We start from the raw sequence: 15,337 nt of genomic DNA, 5'->3' as shown, positions 1-15,337 counted from the left end.
GGGGGTACAAGGGGCACTGCTGGGGGGGGGTACTACTACTAGGGGCACTGCAGGGGGTACTACAAGGGGCAATGCTGGGGGGGTACTAGGGGCACTGCTGAGGGGGTACTACTACTAGGGGCACTGCTGGGGCGGTACTACTACTAGGGGCACTGCGTGGGGGGGTACTACTACTAGCGGCACTGCAGGGGGTACTACTAGGGGCACTGCTAGGGGTACTACTGGGGGGACTACTACTGGGGGCACTGCACACTGGTGGGGCCACTACTGGGGGACACAGCATAGAGGGGGATTACAACTAGGGGTACTCCTGGGGAGACTACTGTTGAGGGGCGACTGCTACTGGGGGCACTGCTGGGGCAGACTGCTACTGGGGGCACGGCTGGTCTGGGCTCAACTCTGTGTGGTTTGAAGGGACCCCCCAAAACTTAGTTGCCCTGGGGCCCCCACAAGCCCTAATCCGGCCCTGGTTAGGGTTATGCTGTATTGGTGGACAGAGGGTTAGGTTGTGGGAGGGATGGTTTAAGGTGAGGGTTAGTGTGAAAATACTTGCCGAAATTTGCCAGCATTTTCACCATCTGGATCCCGCTGCCGGTATTCTGAGAGTCGGGATTTTTACTGTGGGGATGCCTTACCTAACCCTTTCTGATATGGTATAGGTGTGATAATCACATTATTTACATGACTCTTCTAATTTATGTACTCCTCTTTATTCCAGTATGATGACCTCTTGAGTCAGTTTGGGGGTATGCAAGTAGCCTCTTCGGCATCTTCCCAAACATTGGTAGTACCGGAACCTGTTAAGCCACAGCGATGCGACAGTAACATAGAACAGTACATCCACGACCTCGATAATAATTCTTTTGAGCTTGATCTACAATTCTCAGAGGATGAAAAGCGGCTACTGCTAGAGAAACAAGTCGGTGGAAACCAATGGTAAGTAAACTACACATTGTGATATATTCACAGCTGGAAGAAAAATATGTATTAGGAGCAGGATTAGTGGTAGGGAGATCAAAGATTACTACGAACAGATTGTGGCAAGTCTTAGAATTATTATTCAAGATTTATAAAGTGGGAAAGTAAACAGTCTGTTATTAATCATGCCAAATTGTAGAATGTGAAGATGATACGGACTATAAAAATAATTGATAGCGGTGAAAAAAGTAGCGCTGCAGTTGTAACTTATGGAGAATATTTTTATAAAGCTAAAAAAGAAACCCTTTTAATTGAGCGTTTTCTGAAGTTCCATCATTGTCCCTGTGTTTATTATGGAAAATATTTTTTTTTTAGAATATAGCTTGGCAATCTCTCTGGATCTGAAAACAATGTGTATTTAAAATATGTTTTAAGTGCAATCTCTGATATATACTTAATGATTTTCTTAAAATACACAAATCTTCAATATTTACCCTTGCCATGCTTATACAATTGATAATGAAGGAGGCTTTGTGCCCTGATATGTAAGCCTTACTAAGGAAAACACTTTCTTTTATTACAGGCACCAGTTTGTAGAAAACAATTTAATATTGAAAATGGGTCCAGTAGATAAACGAAAGGTAAGTGTGCAGTTCCTTTTATTGTACCGCTTGCTTGCATTGTGTTCTTTTAGTAGAGCTAATGCGTCGTTTAAGTAAGAGGCTTGTTTGTAAAGCACACGTAGTGTCACAAGGTACGAAGAGAAAATTCATTCGTAAAGCACTCAGTATATTCACTTTTACCATACTGAGGAAACTGTTGGCTAAATGCAATCAAGGTGCAGGATCTTGTACTAGCTTGTGCTTCTCAGTAACTAATAGCGCTGTTCAGAAAAAGTTTTTTATTAGATTGTAGTCTCGCTGTCCATTATATCTTATTATCCAAACCTCTGCACCAGGAATGGAATGGTGATTGCTCTAATTTTATATATATATATATATATATATATATATATATATATATATAAAACCTTTACTTCGTCTTTAAAATACTATAGCCATCGAAATATTAAAGTGCAAAATTGTGTGAAAGTGCTCCTGGGGGACTGGATCACGGTTTGCACAGCGGGGATTGCATGGTGAGTGTCCTCGCAAGATGAGTGTCTGCTGAAAACCTGCCATTTTTGCAAAATCAGAGGCTATTACATGCCAGTCCCACTGTCAGATGGGAGCTGAGGTATGTTCAAAATACGACAAGTGCTGGATACATTAATAATATGTTAGCCCCCCTTATTCCATTGTCTGATTTCTCAGACACTGACAACAGGTGTGTGCGAGGACACAAAAGCCCTAGTTAGTGTTACTCTAGCTGATGCCAGAAGGACAGTACCCCTATAAGTACAGCAGTTTATTTTATTTGAGTATCCAACATTCTGCATATCAACTATGGGTTTGATCCATTTAAGAGCTAATTACTCGTGGTGCTGTACGCCACACTGTACCGCTAGACTCACACATTTTCTCCTTCATCAAGGCTGGGGGACACTGGACCATGATATTGTAGGTTGGGGCTGGAGCTAGCACTTAATAAAACTGTAGTTTTAACTCCTATGCTCCCCCCCCCACCCCCCTTCAATCCCACAATTCCAGTCTTCGTTAAGTGCCTGAGGGAGTGGTGCCTAACTCCCTTCTGCAGTATAGTTATTTTTACTGTTATTTTGTAATTTTTGGTCTCATTTCTAGTTAAAAGCTGTGCGCTGCTTGTAGCAGCGCACAGCGTGAGTGCGGGCGGCTGCAGGAGCTGTGGCACAGCTTGACAATTTGCAGCTGTGACGTCGGGACCCCCCCACAGAGCACTCATCCTGGACCCGGGGGACAATGCGCGCTCGCACCCTTTTAGAGGGTGCAGGACAGCAGTGCTGTCCCAAATGGCAGCGCATTCTTGCCGGGTCTGAGAAGGGCAGCTCCATTGCAGGAGCGCGCACTTCACAGGCAGCTTGGTCAGAGCTTTACAAGTGCTTTCCCCAGGCAGGAGAGTAGCACTTGTGAGTGCAGCCACGGTGTCGGGGTGCGGAGCCTGTAGCTGCCGGCCTCCCTTTCACATTTCACATTGCCGGGCTTGTGTTGGCAGCGGCTCCCCTCACACAGATGCAGGAAGAGCCACAGACTGCCCAGATAAGCCGGGCTTAACCACAGTTTTCCCTTCACACGGGGAAGTTCTAGGTGGCCAGGGAGAGTAAAGCTTGGAGGGGGTGGAGCTTCCAGCGCTGCTCTCCCCCTCCTGCAGCGGTACAGTCAGCGGGGACAGCAGGCAATGCATGGATGACATCCCTCAGCCGGGGCTGCTATATTTGCCTGCTCTACACATCCTCTCCCAGGCAGCTGTGGTGTTGGTCTCCTGGAAGGCTAAGTACCCTTGTTGCTGTATTAGCTGCCTTTGTAACATTGTTTTCATGTACCTCTTTGGATTCTACCTGCTAATAGGGTTTAGGTGCACACCTGCTGTCAGGTGTTACTGAATTGGGGGGCTCTGACAACACGCATTGCTTCTCGGCCTTTTGGCTAAGATCAAGTGTAGTATCTGTTCTTAACAGTTTAATATCTGATATGTCCCCTATCTGAATCGCCACAGGTTTATGTACCCTCTCTATGGCCATGTAGCTAGTGACCACTGACGTTGGACAGTAACTGATGAAATCAGGGTACATCTACTGAAGGATCTCTCCGCTACCCTGACAATGACTGCATAATGGTTAGCATTGTTGCCTCACCGCACTGCGGTCATGAGTTCGATTCTCGCTACAGCCCTAACTGTATGGAGCTTGTATGCAGGGATTTTGCTGTATTTTGGGCGTTGTTTACTCCCATGTGTGGGGTAACGAGCACTTGCCCTCGGTGGCCTTGTGGATTTAGGATCTAGTGATGTGTAGGCATTCAGGAAGCTGCGTCCAGCAGGGTGGGACCTGCGTGGGATGGGGCTCTCAGCATGTCAGGGTGCGCCCTAGGGCAGCTGGTGGTGCTTCACAGGGAGACCCCAGTTCAGGCTTGGGTGTTCCCTCATCTCGGGCATGGTTTTTGTTCCCTCTATAGGGTTAAGTTCCTAGCCTAGGTATGTCCCGCTTTGGCTCCAGGTTTTGCATTATGCGATATCACAACTTACGTCAGGTTCCTCTATTTTTCCGCTTTTTTTGCAGGACTCCTCTGCTGTGCGAGGTGCAGGTGGAGGCGTGTTCTTCCTCCCAGGACCCCATTAGCATTTTCACAAAGGAAAGACCCTGCGCAGACTTGCGCTGTCCCGAAGGAATGGGACCGGCTGTCTTTTCCACCTCATTGTTGCTGCACACCACTCCGTAGGAAGTTTAGTTCTGGATTCCCATGGCTCTGGGTCTGTCCAAGAATTGGCGATGGACAGTCATTACTTTCCCTTCGGTGCATCTCTCCGGTCTCATCAGGGAGGCTTAGTAGACACCGAATTCGGATGACTGTGTTTCTTACACAGTTGCTTCCAGAGGCTTGAGTATCCACAGGGGAGAACCACCCACGGTAGTCACTGTGGTAGCCGTTAAGACCATCACACGCCCCTTCCTGGGCACACCTCAGCATCCAGTAGGGATCTGCTAGCTAGACCATGGAGGATTGTCTCTCTGGTCTGGTTCTGGGGTCGTTATCCGGCCATGGCGTGCTCTGACATGAGTGGCGTGAGCTAGGGCCACTGCGGCTACCATCTTTGTCATAGGGCTTCACAGTGATTCGCCCTGGGATTCTCTTCTGCATTGGTAGCAGCATGGAGGCCAACACCTCTTCGCTACACGTCTGGAACGTGTGTCTTCGGATTCCTTTTGAGGCAGTTCGTACCACTTCCTCAGTGAGTAATTGACTCTGGCCCTCATTCAGAGCCGCTCGCTGGCGTCCGTACGCTCGTTCCGAGCGATGTTCGCACATCTGCGCATGCGTACGGTTTTTAGTACGCATGCGCGAACCAGTCAGTGCGACCGAAAATCGTTTGTACGCTATATAGCGAGTGCCTGCTATTTTGAGTGACAGAATGAGGCGTATGTGGGTGGTAACAGGGGAAGGTGCTTGTAAACGGGGGAGTGGAATTCGAACGCAGGTGTGCTTAAAGGTCAAAACGGGCGTTTTGAGGGAGTGCATAATTAATACAGCAGCGTCATTGACCACGTCACTTGTTTTTTTTTTAACTCAGAACTGCTCGCAAAATAGCGGTTGAAAAAACCAACCACAAGAATAGCGAGCAGTTCATACGCTGTACGATGTACTCGATTAATCTAATAAATAGCGGACATGACGTATGGTGCGAAAAACTTGACAGGGTTTCTCGGCATCCTTCTCGTCTCCATTCCCATTCTGTACAGCAGTACCCATCACTCTCCATTGGTGGAGGGTTTCCGTTATTCTCCAGGTCCACTACTTTGTCCTTCCGGATGGGCTCATTGTGGCCATGGCTGTGAGTCTCCTAGGCTGAGGTGCCGTGAAATTATTTTTTGGCTCTGGGGCCTTGGGTCACCATCCACAATTGCTGTTCGATGTGCTCGAGCTCCAAGCCATCCTTCTGAAGGGCCCTGTCCGTTCTCACTGGCTGGTCGCAGTCAGTCGTACAATGACCAGGTGATGGTAGTAGATGGATACTGTAGTCTCTCCGATCCCGAAACCTTTGTTCCGCGGCTCTCAGTAGTGGTTGTGCCGGTAGTGGGACAATGGACTTCCTCAGCAGAAACATATTTCTCTCTCTCTCCCTCTCCTTCTCTCTCTCTCTCCCTCTCCTCTCCCTCTCCTCTCCCTCCCTCTCTCCCTCTCCTTCTCTCTCTCTCTCCTTCTCCTGTTCGGGAGTGAGGCCTTCCCCATGGGGATTTCAGGGCCTCTCAGCACGTTTTCAATGCTCCACAGTTTTGGATGGGATCTTGATGTCCTCTGGCTTCCACAAGTGACTGCCTTCACTGTTCCGTGGAATTTTTAACCAGAGCATCTGTTTCTGCTGTCCACACTATTCCTTCAGGTCTCCAAGGGCATTGAGGCTTCCTGAGTAAGGGTAATCCTTGTGGCTCCTGGCTGGTGGCGTCAGTCATAGTACACTGATACACTGCCTCGGGCCCACCGACCTCGGGAGAATATTTCATTTTGTCAGATCCGCTACAACTAGGATCTTTTCTACCGGGGGACTTCCTCGGTTGGTTTTCGCGCCTGGACTTCTGGGCCTGGGATGGATGACGCTGCAGGTCTTTCTCTCTCGTGGTCTGTACTAGGCTGCAAGCCCGGACTTTTTTTCCATCTCGTGCTTACCTCCAGGTTTGGAAATTCTACCTCTTGTGGTGTAACCATTACAAGGTTTCGCCTCTCACATTTCTTGACCTTCCTTCTGAAAGCTTGGGAGGCTGGCTGACAAATTTGTCTCGTGGCGTTACAGGTTTTGACCCTGTCATTTTCTTTCCAGCTGCATTTGACTCTTCTTTCAAGGGTCCAAACTGTTTTTGCATGGTGTGCTGCCTATTTGCCACTGTTTTCATCCGCAGGTGGAGCCGTGGATTCTTAATCTAGTCTCCTGGCCTCTCACACAGGCTCCATTGGAGTTGTTGCATTCAATGGATCTTCAGTCCGTTGCTTGGAAGCTGTTCTTCCTTATGGCTATTGCCTTCCCTTGGCATAGTTACGTATTTGCTCGTCTTCCATGTGCGGTTCTCCGTACACGTTTTACAATTCCAGCCGACACTGGTTTCGGATGTTGTCTTTCCGGTTCTTCCTCCTTTGGGGCTTCCCGGGACTGGAATGATCTGGCTCTGCTAGTTGGGCTGAGCTCTGCAGATTTCCTTGGACGCTTCTTTGGTACGCCGCACTGTTCTCTGCGGGTTCTTTATGAATTGTTGGAACATGGTTGGCCGGCTACTAAGCAGACCCTTGCGCGTTGGATCAGCTTGGTCATTACTCAGCCTATTCTGGGAACGGTTGACCGCCATCAGTCTGGGTGTTAGTGCCTTCTGGTTGGGGCGGTGGTGATCACTTGGGCAGCGTGACGCGGGACTTCAGAAGCACAGGTCCAATGTGCAGTAATCTGGTCACCTGTCTGCACGTTTGCTCATATTTACGTTTCAGGGTTTTTTTGCCTTCGGCAGAGCCCACTTTGGGCATACAGTCCTTCGGTCAGGTAGCCTGAGTGTTCCCTCCCCTGGGGGCGACTTTTGAACGTCCCATGGTCCAGTGTCCCCCAGCCTTGTTGAAGGAGAAAAGGAGATTTTTGGTTACTTACCGTTGAATCCTTTTCTCTGAATCAGGCTGGGGGGACAGTGCGTTCCCTCCCTCACGCTCAGTCGTACAAGGTGTTTGGTTCTTGAACGGTCTTTTCCCTACTGATTTGTTTGGTTGTTCTAAACCGTTTCATGGGGTTCCTGCTACTCCTCTCCGGACTCTTTTTAAAGAGGTACTGGAATTGTGGGATTGCAGGGGGGAGGAGCATAGGAGTTAAAGCTACAGTTTTATTAAGTGCCAGCTCCAGCCCCAACCTACAATCCCATGGTCCAGTGACCCCCAGCCTGATTCAGAGAAAAGGATTCAATGGTAAGTAACCAAAATTCCCCTTTTTGTTTGCAGCCCCATAGGACTGCAAGCAAAAATGTGCGAGTACAGGGTGAGATATGTCTGCGTGAGAGGGGCCAATTTTATGCTGTAACAGCGATATTCGCACCTGATTTGATTGAGCCCTTTATGTCTACGTAATTTACTGTTTATTTGTGTATGAATGCCATTTAAAATCATAGATATTAAGCAACAATTTATTGATATTTATGTAGTGCACACGTGTTACATGGGGGGAGTTCGGTGGTAAATGACAACGGCGCTGCTGCTGATAAATGTCATTACAAGATAGAGTGCGGATGTGCTGGGCAGTGTGTGAACGGTTAGTGGTACTGACCGTTCCGACAGCTGCAGCTATCAATATCAACAGCTGCATCAGTTGTTGCCCTACAGCACTGTCCCTGCTGCGGCGGCTGTCAGCTCTGGGATTGCACACGAGATCTCGCAATGCTTGTGAGATTCCGCAACTGCGAGTCTGTAAGAACACAATCCGGACATATGTGCTGTACGATCTAGATGCCTATGCAGTAAAACAAAAATCACACAACTACATCAAACATCGACTCAGAATCTGGTCCTAGGGTTTTTGTTGGACGCCAATTAATTTTTAACAGTATGTTTTTGGAGTGTGGGAGGAAACCGGAGCACCCGGAGAAAACCCACACAAGCACAGAGAGAAAATAAAAACTCCACACAGTACCTTGGTTAGGAATTGAATTTATGACCTAAGGGCTGTGTGGCAGTAATGCTAACCACTACGCCAACTGTTCTGTTCCAATCAAGCATTTCAGCTGCAGCTGTCAGTGTTCATAGCATGGAGAAGTCACCTGCAGTATAAACATTTGTTATCATTGATGTACCGTATATACTCGATTATAAGTCGACCCGAATATAAGCCGAGGTACCTGATTTTACCACAAAAAACTGGGAGAATGTATTGACTCGAGTATAAGCCTAGGGTGGGAAATGCAGCAGCTACTGGTAGTTATCTCCCCCCCCCCCCCCCCCCCGGTAGTGCCCCCAGTAGTAATCCCCCCTGGTAGTGCCCCCAGTAGTAATCCACCCCTGGTAGTGCCCCCAGTAGTAATCCCCCCCCCCCCTCGGTAGTGCCCCCAGTAGTAATCCCCAAACCCCTGGTAGTGCCCCCAGTAGTAATCCCCCCCCCCCTCGGTAGTGCCCCCAGTAGTAATCCCCCCCCCCCCTGGTAGTGCCCCCAGTAGTAATATCCCCCCCTGGTAGTGCCCCCAGTAGTAATATCCCCCCCTGGTAGTGCCCCCAGTAGTAATATCCCCCCCTGGTAGTGCCCCCAGTAGTAATATCCCCCCCTGGTAGTGCCCCCAGTAGTAATATCCCCCCCCTGGTAGTGCCCCCAGTAGTAATATCCCCCCCCTGGTAGTGCCCCCAGTAGTAATATCCCCCCCTGGTAGTGCCCCCAGTAGGAATATCCCCCCCTGGTAGTGCCCCCAGTAGTAATATCCCCCCCTGGTAGTGCCCCCAGTAGTAATATCCCCCCCTGGTAGTGCCCCCAGTAGTAATATCCCCCCCTGGTAGTGCCCCCAGTAGTAATCCCCCCCCCCGGTACTGCCCCCAGTAGTAGCCCCACCAGTAGAGAGAGACGTAATTAAAAAATAAAATAAACACTTACCTGAAACCCCGCTCCTGGTACCGACGCTGCTACCGGCTCCTCCGGCCGCTTTGCATTATGCGAGAGGTCATGACATCATGACGTCTCTCCCATTACCCACTGCGGGAGCGGGAAGATGGCGTGGGAGTGGGAGCAGCAGCAGCCGATGAGAGTCTGACAGACTCTCATCGGCTCCTGATTACAACATACACACAGCTGCCGTTGCCGGTGGCTGTGTGTTGGCACTGTGTAGTGCTGACCGAACTCCGTCCGGTCAGCGCTACACACGCGGTGCAGCTGTGTCACAGAGACAGTCTGCACCGCGGCCCACTGGTCCTGGAGCATCACTCGAGTATAAGCCGAGGGGGGGCTTTTTCAGCACAAAAAATTTGCTGAAAAACTCGGCTTATACTCGAGTATATACGGTAATATCTTCCCAGTAAATGCAACTTCAGTACACCACCTAGCTCTGGTTGAACAGATCAGGAATTGAACATGCTCAATTACATGTTTATCCAGCACATCTGTGTGTATGGAGAAAATGTTTACCATAAGTTCATTATGCTGCAACAAAATATTCTGCATGCATACATATATACAACAAGCAAGCAAGTAAATCCCGTCTGTTCCCTACAATAGGGTTACCCTCACTTCTGGGCCTATATATGCCATTATTAATCACCAAATCTATAACTGGTTTCAGGATGCTGCAGGGAAAATGAAAACCACATTCTTTTCTCATTTTCTGTCCCTCCTTCATTTCTGGCCTGTCTTGTAGCAGCACAACATGGGGCCGTTCCTCCTTGTTTTCTTTTTTTAAACTAAATTACACATTTCACTGAAAATATGAATTTGTATTTAAGCACTAGTCTCCAGCTGCATTTAGCTGGCTGTCCCCATACAACGCATGCTACGAAGCGAGCCTCTACCATTGGTTTCCACAGTGGGCTGTTGATACCCATTAACAACACTGATCCTTATCACTACAGTAAAAATAAAAATTCAGGGTTTTGGCTGGCATTGATTTTCATGATTCCTGAGAACACATTTCTCTTTAAACATTAAAGTAAGCAGTTATTCAGGACAGCTTGCTATTCATAGTACCTCATATGAACTGATTTTATTTTTTTTTATCTTGCCTAAAGTTATGTCAGAAATAAATAACAGATGGTGTTTTGTTAAAAAAATAAAAAAGTGTACATTTTATAACATCTGTGACTTTTATACACATTTATAACACCCCAACATCGCTCAATTTGTACAGAGAATGAAGCAGTGGGTGTAGCAGGCTGATGTGACTGACCGAAAGATAGATCTGCTTGTAGACCAATGTAGTGATGCAACTGGGAGATCCCAGGGAGTATATATACTAAAGTGCGGGTCTTTAGAAGTGGAGATGTTGCCCATAGCAACCAATCAGATTCTAGCTATTATCTTCTAGAAGGTGGTAAATAAATGTTAAGTAGTATCTGGTTGCTATGGGCAACACCTCCACTTCTAAAAACCCGCACTTTAGTAAAATATACCCCCAGGTGTTGTAGAATATACAAGCGCTGGCTTCCTGAGAGTAGACACTACAGCATGGTGCTAAGGGATTACTGCTGGAATATACAAAACAGACCACGAGAAATACAGAACTACAAACCAAGGCTGAGGAATATACAGTTCTGGTCCCCTCATTGCTTTTATCAACTATAGTGAGTTTTCCCTTTTGGGGGCAGTTGACTTGTTCATAAGAGTGATTCCCTCTCCCCATCCTCCTGTATGATGTCAGAGAAACTGCCGAGCCAGCTTTATTGATTAAGATGGGAAAATATGTCGGCAGGTGAGAAGTAAATGCTATGCATGGCTCACATGTATACACTGTGGATTTGCTCACACAACATTTTTCAGCATACTACATTTATCATTTAGGGGGAGATGTACCAAGCCTTGGAGAGAGAGAAAATACCAACCAATCAGCTTCTAACTGTCATTTTGCAGGCTGTGTTTGAATAATGTCAGTTAGTATCTGATTGGTTGATACTTTATCTGTCTCCACTGTATCTTTCTCCAAGTCTTAGTACATCTCCCACCTCCATTTCTGTAACATGTGAAAGACACATGGAATTTAATTTGAAGAGTGTCCTCCTCCTCCAGCAAAAAAATAATGTGTTATACGTGTAAGATTGCAGAGCTTTTAAATAGGCTTGAATACTGTATGCACAATTATCCACTTGTCCACATACTTGTTTTTGGAAGTACCGATCATTTGATGATTTGAGAGTGAAAATGTCACTGTACAGTCCTGTCTTAAACCAGTTTACTACCGCCCCCTTCATTAACTGCAACATTTTATTATCTCCCTTTATAATACCCTTTAGTTTGGCCTTATTTAGGTTTTAAAATAGTACAATGAGGAGACGTTGGGACTGGACTTGTCATGTTTCACTTCTGTGTGTTTAAATGTTTTAATTGGGCGAAATCTGCGCTTAAGCCGTCCCACTAACAGGATAGGATACCTCCCACTTACTGCCACTTCCCAAGTATCTAGAACGCAAGGTCATATTTTGGGCTGGGAAGCGGGGAACACCTCCTTTTATATAAACCATCTGCACGCATTGAATTCCATTTAAATAATCTTGTCCCACTAAATTAAAATTGGCTTTACTGCCAATCTACCAGAGTTCTCCTCTATCAGAAAATGTTAAATGGCTGTATTGTGAAGATCCTATCACGTGGCTTATCTTATTTATATGCATGCCATTTTGCAGCAAAACATTTAGCAATTGCATGGGTATAGACAAATGAAGAGCAAGTTGTCCTTTTTGTATATTGATTGCTGTAGCGCTGCACTATCTGCTTATAAACTGATTACATTCTGCTGGCACTTAAGTGGAGTCCCTTACCATATACAGGTCTCCATAGTAAGTACTGTGGGAACATCATACTGCATTCCATTGTCCTTCAGCATCTCCGGGAGCCCTGATTTCTGCTGACTTAGCATAATATATTAAATAAATAAAAATACATATATTGGATTCCTGTCTTCGCACATTATACATTGACAGCTATTTTTTGTTTGTCTGCTTCTTTGCAGGGGTTGTTTGCGCGTCGGCGCCAGCTTCTCCTTACAGAAGGGCCACATCTATACTACGTGGACCCAGTAAATAAGGTCCTGAAAGGAGAGATTCCATGGTCACAGGAGCTGCGCCCAGAAGCAAAGAATTTTAAAACCTTTTTTGTTCATACTGTGAGTATAAAAACTCGTATACATTATTTATTGTCAGTACTTTGAAGACAGAGTAATAGAATATTACATTTGCGTCATGAATGAGACAGATGTGCCCAGTAGCAAATGTTCACATGTCATTTCTGCAAGTACTTTGCTGTTCTATGAAACCTATGCTGTAAATCAGGGGTGGCCAGACTTTTGGACTAGGTGATCTACTTATAAAGCGAAAAACTTTTTGTGATCTACCAAGGCCGAAAAAGGGGGTGTGGCATGCAAAAAGGGGACATGACCTCACAGCAAGGGGCGTGTGGTTTGTCCTGCCGAAATCACACACAGTATCCCCAATTCAAATTACGCCACACAGTAGCACCGCACATTACACTGCACATAGTGTCCCTGATTCACATTACACCACATAGTAGTGTCCCTAATTGACGTTCCGACACACAGTTGTGCCCCTTATACACATGGCCCATTGTAGTAGTGCCCCTTATGCAATGCTGCCAGTAGTAGCGCCCCTAGTAGTAATGCCCCTTATGCAGTGGCCCAGTAGTAGTGCCCCCAATACATAAAGACACAGATGCACACGTATACTCACCTGAATCCCCGCTCCTGTGCCCGCCGCCGTCCTGCTCCTCGCGCTCAGCACTATGGGAGACAGAGACGTCATGTCCATTCACCCACTGCCGGAGCAGGAAGAGGGAGCTCAGGAGTGATCTCCAGCCTCCAGCTGCTGCTGCAAGGCTGGAGCTGCCAGACACCCACTGGTAACAAATTCTCAGCAGGTGCCCGGCAAATGGAGTAGGCAGCAATGGCGCCTCCCTGCAATGCAGCTAAGCACATTGCCTCGGCCCTGTATAAAGCAGCCAATAAGAATCTGCCTGTCTCTTATTGGCTGCTTCTGGAAGTCCACCGTGATCGACCGCTCGCGCGTCCGTGGTCGACGTTTTGGCCTCCCCCGCTGTAAATGAACAGTGTGTTTCGTAATTTCATTGGCTAGTTACAGTGGTTCCCAAACTGTGTGCCGTGGCACCCTGGGGTGCCTTGGCAGCACCAAATCAAATTATTTATGGTTAATCTAATGTATATATGAGGACAAACAGAAGCGCAAACCTGTCCCCACCACATAACTGAGCCTAGGAATGGCAGGTAAGCACAATTTACTTCTATTTACTAGTTTACTACATTTTTTCTGAATTTCTCAATAACAAACTTTTGGCTTAGGGGTGCTGTGAAAACAATACTGATGCTCTAGGGCGCTGTGATTCAAAAAAGTTTGGGAACCACTGCACTAGTATATACCTCTGCACATGACCATTATAATTTGCAGCATGCAGTCCTGCTAATGAAGTACGCCCAATATGCTTATTGGCCACTGGGCAGAGCTCTGTCTCTCCATCACTGGCCCATAGTTACACACCAAAGGTTAGCGCTCAGAACGGAGAGCACTGATATACAGCAAGAGGGGGGCAGTTTAGCATACCAGTTACTCTATTGGGCAAGGTGGGTGGGACGGGTCTCTTGCATAAGGCTTCTGTTAGTGTTTTCTTCATTAAATAGACCGTGTTCTAATGGTTATAGGTCCTCTTTAATATTATTGTACTACTAGTGTTGACTTGTTTAGTATAGGACTGTGGGCAGATGTACCACAGCTTAAAACATGTATAACATCTGTGTTTTCACCTTGCAGCCTAACCGAACATATTACTTGATGGACCCTAGCGGAAACGCACACAAATGGTGCAAAAAGATCCAGGAAGTATGGCGGCACAGATACCAGAATCACCAAAACCGCAGCATATAGCATTGTGTCTCTTCCACGTCTTGCAAGCTTCCCTCATGCTGCTAGATTACCCTGATTCAACAGATGAGCTTTACATAGCAGAACAGAAGAGAAACCCTTCTCCGCTCACCCAGCCGCCATCTCCATGGAAAATCATGTCAGAAATCTACATTGCAAACATGGACATTAATGGATTCCAGGGTTTTACCTTGCTTCTTCTCTGTGCTTCTGTTGAGTTACAACATGCATATCGTTGCTGTGGTGATTTTGCTTTCGTGCACACCAGCTCTATATCTTCTGCCACCTAGTGGGTAGGCTTTGCTATGCCAGCTTAACGTACAGTCGGTAGAAACACAGATCATTGTACTCGAGCACACTTTGGCAAACTGATATACAGTAGTCTGTGGGACCTCCATTTTGCATACTTTTCTTTCTCTGCTTGGCTATGAACTAGTCTGGCCAGGAAGTTTTACAGCCTATATACAGTGCTGAAAGACTTAAAACATGGCAGTCGTGACTTATTCATCGTCTTTCTCTTCTGTTTATAGTGCATCTAGTAAGGTCAAGCACACGCTTCCAAATGTTCTTGTTGCAGGTTATACATGGTACTTCTATATCTGTTAGAAAGTGAACTGTTCACCTGTCACACAGACTTAAGATACTGAGAAGTAGGGGAGGGAAGGGGGGTTGTTACAGCGTGTTGGCCTGAGCACTGAATATCTAATTTTACATATATATATTAAATGGTAAGAACATCTCCTGCATCCCCGTTTTTATCCTCAGTCTGAAATCCTAATTTTTATCTTCACAGCCTGAAATTCCATTTTTTTTTTTTGGGGGGGGGGGGGGGGGGTTATTTTTTGTTTGATGTTTCTTTTCAATATACATCCTGATATATCAGTGTAGCTCCTGTCAGTTCCAGAATTAATCAAATGGAGAACAGTTTTATTGTTTGTTATTTTCCTATCCACATGATAACATCGAAGCACTTTGTGGATTTAGTTTTTTAATTTAAGGAATGGAAAAGACTATTCTACTGACTACAGTTAGTTTGTCTTACACAGATCTGTGTAAGCATAGAGCTGTGTCCATTCATTGCCTTTTACATGGTATCTGCCTGCTGCTATTTCAGTGACTTTTTTTTTTTTTGTACCATAATTATATAGGGCCACAAATATGATAATAGGCCAGTCAGAATTAATTATCAGAAAGCA

General features: G+C 46.5%; 1 protein-coding gene and 1 pseudogene across 3 annotated transcripts in view; both read left to right on the top strand.

The window, feature by feature from the left end:
• The window catches only part of PDPK1 (3-phosphoinositide dependent protein kinase 1), a 67,580-nt gene extending 52,616 nt beyond the window's left edge, over window positions 1-14,964 (top strand). For all 3 annotated transcript variants that reach the window (XM_088452014.1, XM_088452016.1, XM_088452015.1), the window contains 4 exons: window positions 719-936; window positions 1,502-1,559; window positions 12,206-12,358; window positions 14,031-14,964. In XM_088452014.1, the coding sequence (XP_088308140.1) occupies window positions 719-936; window positions 1,502-1,559; window positions 12,206-12,358; window positions 14,031-14,144 (543 nt within the window). In that variant the 3' untranslated portion in view covers window positions 14,145-14,964. The remainder of the gene's footprint in view (window positions 1-718; window positions 937-1,501; window positions 1,560-12,205; window positions 12,359-14,030) is intronic.
• Window positions 3,460-3,564, top strand: LOC148539026 (U2 spliceosomal RNA; annotated as a pseudogene).
• Window positions 14,965-15,337: the final 373 nt, after the last annotated feature.

Source organism: Taudactylus pleione, unplaced genomic scaffold (assembly GCF_031769625.1).
Source record: "Taudactylus pleione unplaced genomic scaffold, aTauple2 ptg000032l, whole genome shotgun sequence".
Lineage (NCBI taxonomy): Eukaryota > Metazoa > Chordata > Amphibia > Anura > Myobatrachidae > Taudactylus > Taudactylus pleione.
Note: the sequence above shows the minus strand (reverse complement) of the source record. Positions and strands in the feature narration are given on the sequence as shown.